Raw genomic sequence first — 13,763 nt, forward strand, 5'->3', positions numbered from 1 at the left:
ATATATATCTGTAACACTAAGTAAATAACGCTTATTAAAATTATTAAGACGTGATAATTAAGATGGGTTTGTTTAAGTTAAAATAATATAATATCCAACGAAGAAAATAGTTTTATAAGAATAAACAGAAAGACACTGTTATATAGTATGTATTTCAGTGATGATAATATATTTCCCTCAAGTATTTGAAATAAAATAGGTAGGTATATAAGTTATAACCGTTTCATTTAATACTTCGAATCGATTGTATATATGCTTCAAACTCGTACTTGCGAGATGCACTAAATAGATACACATATATTATTATCCTTGAGATTATAACGACGAGTGGAAATATAATACAGAAATCTGTGGTTTTTTCCTTGTAATACGCAATCGCCAATCGACTACCTACGCATTTTCCAAAGCGTCGATGATTTTATTGCAGTCTGTAGATGTTTTAAGTGACATGCTCAGTGCAAGTGGCCCTAGGGAATATATAGGTCGGTGTTCTTGGATTGAAAGACACGAGTTTGGTTTTTTTTTTCTATCTGCGTGCAAAGATGGTGCGGATAGGCGCGGATAGACGAAATAAGTAGTTCACTTCCGGACATATACGTACCTACACCATTTAGTGTGTCGTACTGCCGTAGGCAATTTATATTCAGAAAACAATATTGGAAAACGACGAAAGTATAATAGTGAAAGTTGTACTGCACTATACACGTATTATCGTATCTCAATACATCTAGGTATCTTGGTGTATAAATTATATGTGTAGGCATACTGCAGAGGGAATAGTATCATAAATGAGAATATTGTATGGTTATATGGGTAGTGGATTTAAGGAAGTCGGTAAAAAAACATATGAAAAAACACGCACGCTGAATAATTCCAGGAAAAAAATCACAAAAAAAAAAATAAATACATTACGGTAAAAAAAAAAGCTTACCAGAAAAGTGGGTTGGATAACGAGGTCAATTTACCAATACATTTCATTCTATTACCCAACTATTGATAAAAATGTATGATTAATTATGATAAACCGATTAATTTATGTATAATGTTTGCCATATGTATGTTGTTATACATATTTATATGGGTATCTACATAGTTAAACATTTAACTGGGTATACGTGCGTCGTGCAAAAACAAATCAAAGTTAAGTACATATCTTAATGAAAACATATTATTCTTATTAGGTAATAAAGAATTTTTTTAAATGTCTTAAACCATACCAGATGTCAACTAAATAATCAAACATTCAAATAATTTTGGATTTTTTCCTGGGTTAGTTTTTTACCGTGGGTTTTTTCCGTTCGATTCGGCTATAATCTCATGCCTGTACAACAGACGCGTACACTACAGTGAGTAACGAGTACTATTTGAATACACATTAATTTTACGACTGTATTTCGGTTCGGAGTTGGTTAAAACCACAAAACTTTATACGCGACGGTTGGTTTCTAATTATCTTTATCGAAATTAAATCTTTGCGCGATATTATATAATAATAGTATATATATATATATAGAGTGTATTCCTGCAGAAACATGAAAATCACGCAGACGCGTCGTTGTGAAATCGTTACGTTTTTAGCCGGGCTTGGTCGTACTCAAACTTAATAATATAATAATATATAGGTATAGGTTTAATGGTATACAAACAGTGGTGCACACTCGAAAGTAAATAGGGGTAGCATATAGAATCGGTTACCTCTATATTGGCTGGTAGGCTAATGCCTATGTATATATATACATAATATAGTCTATAATTATTCAATAGTTTATTTTTAGCATTCGTATGCGTAGTAGAGTTTTTATGATGTAAATGTTTCGGGGCCAGGGGGCTACCCACCCACCAAAAGATCCAGGGGTAGCAGCTGCTACCCTTGAACTATCCAGTGTGCGCCACTGAATATAAATTATATATATATAATACTATATATACCGTGTGGTATCGTCTGGCGGATCGCTTAACGCGCGATTGCCCAACGGAATGTCCCGAATACATATACATTATATGTACATCATTACACTGCACAGTACATATACACAGTACATAATATACACAGTACATATACACAGTACATATACACAGTACATATACACAGTACATATACACAGTACATATATACACACGAGTACACGTCATATACTACGGGTCTGCGTGTAGGTACCTACCTGTAAAAAATGCGGCGCAATAAAGGACGCGGGTAAAGAATTCGGAAAGAAATGCGGCGGCGACCGCACGCGGGGGTGGCGATTGGAAACCCAAAGACGACCGATTGTGTTGGTACAGTTCGGTCAGCGGGTAACCATATTATATTTAGTATTGCCATGAACTATTTTATATACACAATAACAACTGCAGTAGGTATATACTCAGTATAGGTATAATATTATTGTTATCATCATCATCATCATGGACACATAATGCGTCGCGGCCGGAGAGTGTATTGTGGAGTACGCCAATACTCTCTTTATGTATATATATATATATATAGGTAATCTATATAATAGCAATGAAATATATTATTGCTATCGTCGTTTAGAAAATGTAAGCAATTTATAAAATGTCCGTTAATAGTATTATTACGTTACAAGCAACGGTATATTATACCTACGAGCCGGTGTATAGCCGAGGTGGATGGAAAATAGCTGCTATGGCCGTCTGAAAAATAAATAAATTAAATGGGTCTTATGGCCCCGCACGCGGTAAATTGAAATACATAATCATTTCGAGTGAATAATACTACAAAGTGTCTACTACGGACGGATCAGGCAGAACAAGTGAGTAAATTGCTATTTACAACATATTATAGTAGTATATATTATAGCATGTAATATTGTCTATACCATATAGTATATAGTACTATATAGACTATAGTCGTTAAATATGTGACATTACCCCTTAACAATATCTGAACTTATCGATATGTACATATTATTTGCATTAATTATTTTATTTTTAATGACCTTTAATGATACAGTTTTGGGTACAGAAAAAAGAAACGTAAAACATTCTTGTAGGAGTTTATATTTTAAACAGGCATAATCATTGAAAGCAAACATTGTTTGATGAAATAAAATATACGGTCTACCAGCCTACCTGCTCTATGATCGCCCAATTCAAAACCTGTTATTCATAAAAATGTAATGGCTCACTATTTGCCTAACCTTCAGCTAGAAATTCAATAAAACGTCTATCTAGGCATTTCGTAACACGACTACCGGTTAAATACATATTATTATGTTTTCTTTTAAACGCCGGAACGAAAAATGAGTGAAATTTTCCGATTCCACCAAACGACTATAGGCGTATGATATTATGCTGCAGTCAAGTCGACTAATCGTCGTCATAGGTATATTATTATTATAATATTAATAATGTAATATTACCTGCGACGTCATTGGCGTGAGAGGTTAGATACGATGATATACCAAGTGTACGGTAAGTGGTAGTAGTAATCGTGTCGTATAAAGCCGGGTTCACACTACATCGTGTCGTGCCGTGTCGCGTAAAACAATTTTAACCGATTGGCTGGACCAGGTGGTACCATACAATATTGTGTATCGTTATTTTTCACACAATACCACAGTAGTCAGTAACCAAACGATACCGCATAGTTTGAATATATTAAACTTTTGACCGTGTGGGTACATTAATAATTATTATGTGTGGAAAAGTGATCCCTAAGTCCCTAACTAAAAAAAAAAATTTTCGTCAGGTACATTATTCACATCATTTTTGATAAAAACGTAAAAATATGCACCTCAAGATACGACACGATGTAGTGTGAACTCGGCTTAAGTCGTAATAATATGCGCCTATAGTCGTGGCCGACGCGTGAATATATCTAGGTATATTCAATCATAATAAATTATTATCATGAAATACATTTCACCGCATTTCACGAGGGTGAAAAAAAAACGGTGGCGCGTCGAGTGCACTTGTCTTTGCGTGTGGGTGGTCGGGGGTTGGCCGTATTCGGAGAATCACACGGAGACCTTGAAAACTAGGATACTTACTCGGCGATAAAGAAGGAAAAAAAAATGTCACAGCAAAAGTGGTAGTGGTTTTAGTAGTAGTAAGTAATAAGTAGTATGTACAGTATATGGCATTATATTATTTAGTACGCCGATAATACAAAGTCTGTTATAGTAGTATAGCTGTTGTAGTAGTAGTAGTAATTGTAGTAGGTAGTTGTAGTAGTGTAGTAGTAGTAGAAGTAGTAATGGCGCGTCGCGTGGTGGGAAGGCGGCGAGGTGACGGGGCGTCACGTGGACGAGGTGGGGCAGTGGGGAGCGCGCGTATGCACGTTGCACTCGCACCACGCCACCGCCGCCGCCGGACGGCTCTCTCAATCGTGTGGATCTCTCGTCCCCGTGCTCTGTTCGCCGGCACACAATCGCGTCGCCGTCCCGAACGCCACACACTCGTCGATAGTACGATCGCGAGGCAAATCGCAATCCGCGCCGCCAAACACGCCTAAACAGGTCGACAGTAAGTCGTAGGATATCGGCTCGAAATATTCCCATAACGGTCCGACCGTCCGTCGTATCGCTCGTCGCCGCCTCAGTCGTTCGAATGTCCGCAGCCTGCCGTTGCCCGATCCGCAGTCGTCTCGCGCCGCATTCGAACCGCCACCGCCAACCGACGACGCTGTCACGATGACGCCTCCGCCGCCGCCACCGCGTGCAGATCCCGAAGAAGACTCGGCCGCCGCAAACGACCACCGCCCGCCGGTAACTTCCGACCACTGCACAACCGACGACGGTCAACGTACCACCGCCGCCGCTGCGATCACCATGTCGGCCCCGACCACAACCGCCGCCGACAACGTCGCGTACTTCCGCCCGGCCGCCGCCGAAGGCGACGTCGGCGACCACCACCGCAGAACGTCGGCCACAAACGGTGGCCGGCACGCGTCCGGAGCGCCGGACAGACACCAGTTGCCGCCGTCCACGCTGACGCCCGTGCAGTTCGAGATGAGCTACGGAACGCCGGCCGCCGCCGACCACAACGCCATGTCCAGCAAAGATAACCTGTTGACGCCCAGAGGTCAGTTGTTGTTGTAGTTTTAGACAGTAATCTCCGTACAATTAGTTTAAATTAATATTATATAATAATAATATTGGCCGTTGACGAGATAATTTAATGACTGAGATATGAGTCGATATTATGTCGCAAATCGTGACTTTGAAGGTTTGTAACGTTTGTGTTGGGTGGGTACTGGGGTACAGGTGTCTAACAGTCTAATATGTGTACCTAATAATAAGTATTATAGTGTTATACTGTCACAAGTCATGAAGACACCGGACCCGACCGGGTTTCGCCGGCAAACTACCAGATTTTAGGTTAGGACGACTAAAATAGACGGCAGATAAAAATCGAGCCGGTGCTCCGTTCCGTTTCGTTTTCGCATCACATGGCGTATATGCCTGCTATAAAAATATGATATGAATGGATATAAATTATAATAATATTGTTGTTATAACGTGCGCCTACATTTACCCGGTTATCGGCTACGCCAGCCGGTTACCTGCACGACACTGACTGGCCTGCCTGCGGAGCACTATTTCGCCTACTAGGTAGGTAGGCCGAAATCTAGGTCGAATATACGATTCCGCGCCAAACAAGACGAACGTCGGTCCATCATTTGTCGTCGTCGTATTAATATAATAATACGATTCCTACTGTATAATATTATTATTATTATTATTATTATTTATTACCTATGACAATAATGCGCAAACAGGTTTAGTCCGGTGGTGGAGCTGTCTCCGAGTTTGCTCGATAGCATTATCATATTTTATTATTATAATATAATTACTATATTGTATAATATAACAATAATCATATCATTCCGACAACGACCATCGTGTGTAGTTTGGTAGTAGGTAGGTATTGTACGCGATATTGAATGGACATCACGTCTGTGGGCTTAAAATAGGTGCGTACTCTTCGCATAGTATAATAGAAGAGTATTTATCGAGGTATTTATAATATTATACTTATGACATTGATAATAATAATGGTTCTAAAATGACAAATCAGAAATCATGACGAGACCGTAATCTTCGTTCGAATGGTATTCTATAGTCAAATATAATGATAACAATACAATACACGCGATACATTCGCTGGTATAATTAAACACGCGCACTCGGTACGCGCGCGCGCGTGTGTGTGTGTGTGTATGTGTGTGTGTGTGTGTGTGTGTGTGTGTGTGTGTGTGTGTGTGTGTGTGTGTGTGTGTTTTATAATACCGATCATGGGTGCATGATTGCGGTTGATTAATAATAATAATATATTATTATCATTATCATGATTATTACGATTATACCTAGGTACGTATTATGTCGATCAGATGGAGATTGATGGTGATGAGTTTGTATGCGTCTGTGTGTGTGGTAAATATCTGATCATGACCTAGAACATAGTAATAGGTATTATTTTATAGCGATAAATTTAGAGCGGTTCGACGCACAGTGTATAATATCTCTACGATGGTATTATTATTATTATCTATAATTGACAATATCGCGTGGTACAACACGCTGTACGTTGTGCGCATTTTTACGGATGTATCGAGTTTTGTCAAATATAACGGTGAAAACAATATTGTTTCCTACAATATCGCGAAACAAAATCGTGTATCGACGATTGAAACGTCGAGAGTGTAGGTATTATGGGTACGCGTAATTCGCGACGATAAATCTCTCGATCTTTCTTGCAAATTTCCATTATTGTTTTTCACTTTACGGTCAAACACGAGAGTTGTGTGTCTTACTGCAGTAAGTTGTTGTTGAAATTAATACTCGCGCATACAAGCAGCTATAGTCACTGTTGTATTATTATTCCGACCGCGTACCTGACCTACCGTGCGGGGACGTTCTACTGCACAACGGTTTCAGAATATTCCCCGCAAACACTTAAAACACTTTGAGGTCAACCTTTGAATTGTGTTAGTACTCAATCTGAGAGAGTTTTTTGCGCAAACATTTCTTTTTTTAATATCTGTTTCCCGGGATTTTTGCCCAATTACTACTGCGGCTATGTCCTATTGCTACCGTTATAAATGGTATGCATTTTTTTCTTTTAAAAATGTACATTACCTAAGTAGAAAGTACACCTAGGTGTTTGATAGTTAGGGTTTTAATTTAGATAATATAATATTTTTCATTACCATGAGCGTCTACGTTTAAAGTAATAGATACCTATAACTTGATAAACGCACTATAACGTATAAACGATAAAAACAAATAAAATTTAATTTACTAAAACACTTATAATTATTATTATTATTATTATTATTATTATATTATTATTTTGCTTATTCGCGTACCTACCTACTCGTTTTAAATAAATTACCGTGACAATACTGCAGTACGATTTTTATAATCAAAACAACGTTAATACAACATTCGTATGACGGGTTGGTGAAATAAGGTTATGATGGAAATAAACTCGTAGCCGAATAAAACTAGAGACATTTTTATGAATTTGCGCATTTTTTTTTCTCTCTTCAAGTAGAGGTGGGTCTTACCGTGTGACACGGATGTTTGGCAAATGATTACGATCACGCGACACATCAACACGCATGTCAAACATTTTTAATAAGAATTTTACTTTTGAGATCATGAAATGTAGAACCAATTGCATATTTTAATATTACATTATATTTTTTTATTACACTTATATATACATAATACATATACAGGGTGCAAGATAGTGGATAAATATCAGACACGTTTAATTAACCAACCGGCCATGTATAATAACTTTTGTTCTTATAAATATTTATATATATTTTTTTTTTAAATACACCTATAACTAACAATTATTATCATATAATATCTAAATTGAAAATACAATTTTTTTAAAATGTATAAGCATAAAATTCATTAAATACGGTTTGGTTGTAAATTTAATTTTTCAGTGACACACAATAATACTATTTTTGTGATAAATTCAAGAGTTTTGTATTTTATTTTCGATTAGAGTTTTGGCTCATTTCTAATACGCAAATGTAGATACATATTATCTAAGTATTATACAGTACCTAACGCTGTGTGCATTAAACATTTTATATACACAAGAAACAGTCGTACACGAATGCCCCTCCAAACTGAGTGTAAACATTTTCAGATAACAGTTGGTTTTACAGTTCTATTCTGTGGGTTTAAAACACCACAGCACTCCACAATTACTATTGTTTACTATTCACACTCAGAAAAATATCAGAATGAAACACCAATACCTATTTTTGTTTGTTTTTTAATGTTTAAGGATTTTGGTATCAGTGAATAAGTTCCGTAAAACACCGTTAGCTAAATGCCGTAATGACTATTTTTTATTTGGAATTGTATAACTTATTTCTTATAAGTTATAAATTAAGAAATTAATTACTAAAAGCATTAATGCCGGGTTGCATAAACAATCACTAAACATTTATTGAATCGATAGTGAGCTAATTGTTCTTTAAACATGATTTAGTGGCCCATCAGTGGTCCATTAAATTTTAGTGAACTATTAAATTAATCAATTTTTTTATGCAACTCGGCATAAGCATGATAGTAAGTTATTACAAGATAATTAATATATTTCAAGTGGGGCTTATGATATATTTTATCTTTTTTACCAAAGACATTCGTGGATCCAATGGGTGCTCTTTCAGAATATTGTTTCGGGCTTAACCACGTTTAAAATTATGTATTGTGATGAGTGGAATATTATTAATCTTGTCTTGTAATTATTGCGTTTAGTTAGTTTTCTAGTAAAAGAGATATATATAAAATAATACCGTATAATAATAATTTAAGATACATGTACATGCATAATATATACCTACCATTTGGTCATTGTGTTGGCTTGAATGTATTTATTTTCAATACGGCCAATGCAGGACATCTCATCCCATAAATCGTATCATACATTTTGGAATTTTATTAAAACTTTAAATAATTTGGATTTTAATTCTCAAAAAATGATTTAGACACAACATAATGTGTCTATACCTACCTATATAATAATTAAAAATATTGGTTTTCATAAAATAAATGAGTATAGCTTAAAATTATATTAAAATATTATGACTTGTTTTGAGTTACATAATATTATTAACTATTACATTATTTAGTTTTACATGCAGTCAATTTCAGCCTTGAAATATTTAATTGAAGTTTTGAAGATAATTTAACTTTTTTTTTTATTTTCGAGTACAAAATATTAATTCATATTTTATCTAAATCTAGTATATTATAGACGATTTTCTTCGATATTGTTACTCGATATAACAATAACTTTGTAATAATCTGAAATATAATATATTTTTTAAATATAATTCGAGTTTACTGTATTTTTTCAAACGTGATTTTATCTATACTTAATTATCAATATTTTCGATATACCTAGATCTTATTCTATTTTTGTAAGATTCATAAATAATATACTTTGTTGTGCACAACATTTACTAACAACATGACTAATCGATTATAAACATTATTATTTTCAGTTTCGTTGGTCTTATTATAGATCTTATTATATTAATTATATTACGTTTCATAATTAATTTTTTTTTTTTTTTTTTTTTTTTTTTTTTTTTTTTTTTTTTTTTTTTTATTGAGTAACCCGCGGCAACATAGGCCATTGGGTGTGGGGAGGGTACTGTAGGTTTTATATTGGGTAGGTTTGGTAGGTTTTATATTGGGTAGGTTGGTACACGTGTGTGTTGTGTTTGGCAGAATTTCTAATGGGGCACCCGTAGGTTTCTGCCGTGCCCCGGGGTGGGGGGATGGCGGCACTTGTTCTCCGGACACCGTGACTTGCACGGAGAAAAATGCCGCCCAGTGGTCGAGGATCGAACTCGGACCGGCTGTGCCGAATCCGTCGCGTTATACCGCTCGGCCACCTCGTCCCCCCATAATTAATTTTACTGAGAACTATATTCACAAGTAACATGACTAATTGTGCACTTATTGTTATCTCAATTTCGTTGATGCAGATCGTGTTCTATTTTTTAAGATTCATAAATAATTTTGTTTAGAACAATAGGTAAAAGTTACATGACTAATTATTAATATATTAAATACAAACTTCAATTTTATAAAATATGTAGGTTTGAGTTTCTATTTGAATTTATTATTATTCATTATAATAATTTTGATTAAAATTGTTCAGAATCTAATTAAAACATTTTGGTAGGTAGGTATATGATTTATTAACTAAATATTTTATTAAAACTACATGCTGTCATGATCCCGTGAAATTATAACGAAATAAAAAAGTAAAACCATTTTTGATAATAAATGTTCTCAAACTTTACTAATAACAAAAGTATTTATCATGAAATAAAATACATTTCAGTTGTACATTTTAATATTTGTTTTTACTATAGGTTTTCATATTTTAAAGGTCACGGACCCTTATTTATAAATTGTTTACGAGTTTTCACTATTTGTAAATACTAATTTACAATAAAATTCATGACTCTCGTTAACTGAATTAATTATTGTACTCCCATAATGTCCTGCATGTGTGATATATTTTATTCGTTTTTTAAATATATTATTATGTAATGAAAACTATTGATTTCAAAACCACTGCCTAGATAATAACAATTGTTTATACGATTAATAAGTGCATTAAAAAAAAAAGATATTGAAGAAACATCAAAAGAAGTGCAGTATTATTATCGATAGGTAATATAATATATTATATATATTATTAAATTAAATATATTATATATTTGTATTTATTTTCGTTGGCAAGTACTCGTGTAGAACAAATAAAAAGATGCACAAAATAAACAATTTAATACATTTGAAAAAAAATGTGCATTATCTTATTATCCTTTTTGAAAAAGTTTTTTCGTTATAAAAAGTTAATAAATAGATTTTTTTCCCAATTGCCGGTTTCAAATGAGAAATAAAGGAGTTTGTCTTGGAAAACTATACTATTGACTAGTGGGATAATGTTGTTTACTTTTAGTGCCCTTGTCGTCTGCGCGTATTAAAAACCCAATCCCGTAGTTGATTTTGCGTACCACTGACCCCGGGCGGCGTCGTCCATTCGAGTGTATATGTAGGTCAGATGCACGCGTTATGCACACCACCGAGACTTCAACATCATGATAATAATTCAGGGGGATGGGAAACGACAATAGACCGGTGGACGGGGTGGTTGGTTGGTTTTATTATTTTTTTTTCTGCCTGGGGTATAATCTGCCATAGCCGTTGTAGTGTTGCATTGGCTTGCTGCAAAAGGGTTTGGTCACATCAAAAGACATTCGCCCCCGTTTATTACCATTAAATTCCGACGTTTGCAGTTAAAAATTAAAATAACAATATAACAAATGAATTCGTGTGCGTCACTATTATAACCTCTCGCAGTATGATATTCGTTGGGTTCTGCGTTGGAAAAAACGACGTTAAGGAACTGACAGTTGTTAGGCAACGTTGAATATTTCAACTCCTCGGTGACTAAATAATTTCGTCCCAGAAGGCCACAAGAATTCCAAACGAATCCCTCAGACCATTTTTTTTTTCATCCCTCGTCGCGTATGTATATACGATATTATATTTTAATATTTTATTATTACTAGTTTCAACCGCCGCTGCGTAAGTACCTCCATTCGGCGTAGAATATGTCATAGTATTATATAGGTACCTGCGGGCTGCGGTAACGAACTCGGTATGTTATTATTTCCTGCAGGGGTTTTTTCCCCCCAAATACTTTCCGCAATAGTCGATGCAAGTTGAAAGTTTGTCTGGGTTATAACGGAGCGGAATAATATATACGGTCTCCCAAAATGTCGATGTATTATTATATTGTCGATATGGGTGGCAATGTAGTGCTTGGATTTACGGGTGGTTTTCATATTTGTGAAAACTAAATTTTCCGTCCTATCACAATATCAATATTAAATAAACGTGGCCAAAGTGAAACGTATTCGATTCCGCTGCAGCTGCTTCGTGAGATCCGCGACACTATAACCGTTTTCCCGGAGCGTCGTCGGACTCGGACGCGCGCTCAGAGATTTCAAAACGAGTTTGGGGAGGGGGAGTGAACAGAAATCATGCGTGATGTTATATTTTATAAACTGCATTTTCACGTTTCTGTAACGAGACACGGCGAAAAAAAAATCTGAAGGTGTTATACAGTATATATAGTACGGCACTGCGCGGGTCGACCGTACGGCGGCGGCCCACTAGGTTCACCCTGTATAATACTGCATAGTGTACAATACAATATTTTATATTTTATTATATTATTATCGCTATGTATATACAGGCGGGTAGGTGGTGTAATGTGATATTATTATATTGCAGCGGCCGCGGTCCGGCGACACGTTGCGAATAGTTTTACGACCGCGCGGCGGACCATAATAATATAATCGTTCGATTACGGTCAATAAATCGAACGAATTCTCATACAAGGCCTCGGGTTTATAGTGCGGTTCTGGTATCTCTGGTATACACATGTATAATATTATATAGGTGCCTCCTGTACGACGTGTATACGTGTGCGTTGCGTATACCGGCAATTGCGGTTGGCGAATTCGCGGGATTAAACAACGCAGGCGCGCATCACGTTTATTAGAAAAATGCGGAACACGTGCGGCAGGAGAAGTCTTGTCCGAAATATATTTCAAAATAATATATAATACATAATATTATTATGGCCAATGTTGTGCGAGTGCTCTGCCTACCGGTTATCACGTCGCGCGCGGTCGATTATTGAACGATACCGGCGGCGCGGCGGGTACCTTACATACGCGTATATTTTGTTTTTCGGTTTTTCAAAATTATTGCCCCCGAGCGCTTTCGCCGACGAGCCACGTGGGTAATTATTTCGTACAATACTATCGCGTTGTATATTATTACACCCGTTAGGTGTATAGATGCTCGCAAACGTGGCGTATATGTCTGGACGCGAGAGGATGGCGAATTTCCAACAAAAAAAAAAAAAAAAAAAACGGAACAAATAATATTATATTATTATTATTATTATTATTATTAATACGCCCGTAGTACGATAATAATATAATATTAGGTGACCCATATGGTCATATTTATCGTATATTTTGTCTAATAATATTCGTGGAGTACGCGAAAAGGTATAGGTAAAGCCGCGAGCGGTCTTTATCAGTCATGTACGCCAATATATTATAATATGTACACCTACGCATTCGTGCCAATATCTGTAGTAGTTCAAAAAAATAATATATATACCTATATATATATATATAGACATTGTTTTTATTTTTGTATGTTTATGTATTTAGCCACCTAAAAAATTACGATATGAATATCATTATACAATACCTTTTTCAATAGCTCGATTGTTTGCGGATCATTTTTTTTTATTATATCACAAACGCATCGATTTTATACTTAACTGCGCATTATTAAACGATTATTTACTGGCCATTTTAGGTTGCGCAATTTCAAGTAATTAAATAATAATATTTTGATTAATAATTTGATATTTATTTTTGTCGGGTGACATACCTCTATTAACTACACTCGTTATAAAAAACCGTACATATAAGTTGGAATAATTATTGTTATCGATAATACACGTTGAGAACTTTATAACATAATATTATGGTTTATTATTGTTTTATAGTCAATCCAAATCCGTAGTTATATTTTACGAGAGACCTCGGTTTTGACATAATTTACACTAATTTGTATTCTATTGAAACCTTTATGTAAATTTGGAGAGGTTGACAAAGCCCTTTTGATAATACATAAAAAATATGTTTTTTTTTTTTA

General features: G+C 35.4%; 1 protein-coding gene across 1 annotated transcript in view; it reads left to right on the top strand.

Moving 5' to 3' along the window:
* The first annotated feature begins 4,295 nt into the window (after positions 1 to 4,295).
* LOC132945178 (putative inorganic phosphate cotransporter) overlaps positions 4,296 to 13,763 on the top strand; it is an 84,072-nt gene continuing 74,604 nt past the window's right edge. Inside the window, exon 1 of the mRNA XM_061014853.1 lies at positions 4,296 to 5,043. Coding sequence (XP_060870836.1) covers positions 4,653 to 5,043 — 391 coding nt within the window. The 5' untranslated portion in view covers positions 4,296 to 4,652. The remainder of the gene's footprint in view (positions 5,044 to 13,763) is intronic.

Source organism: Metopolophium dirhodum, chromosome 5, assembly GCF_019925205.1.
Source record: "Metopolophium dirhodum isolate CAU chromosome 5, ASM1992520v1, whole genome shotgun sequence".
In the NCBI taxonomy this organism is placed as follows: domain Eukaryota; kingdom Metazoa; phylum Arthropoda; class Insecta; order Hemiptera; family Aphididae; genus Metopolophium; species Metopolophium dirhodum.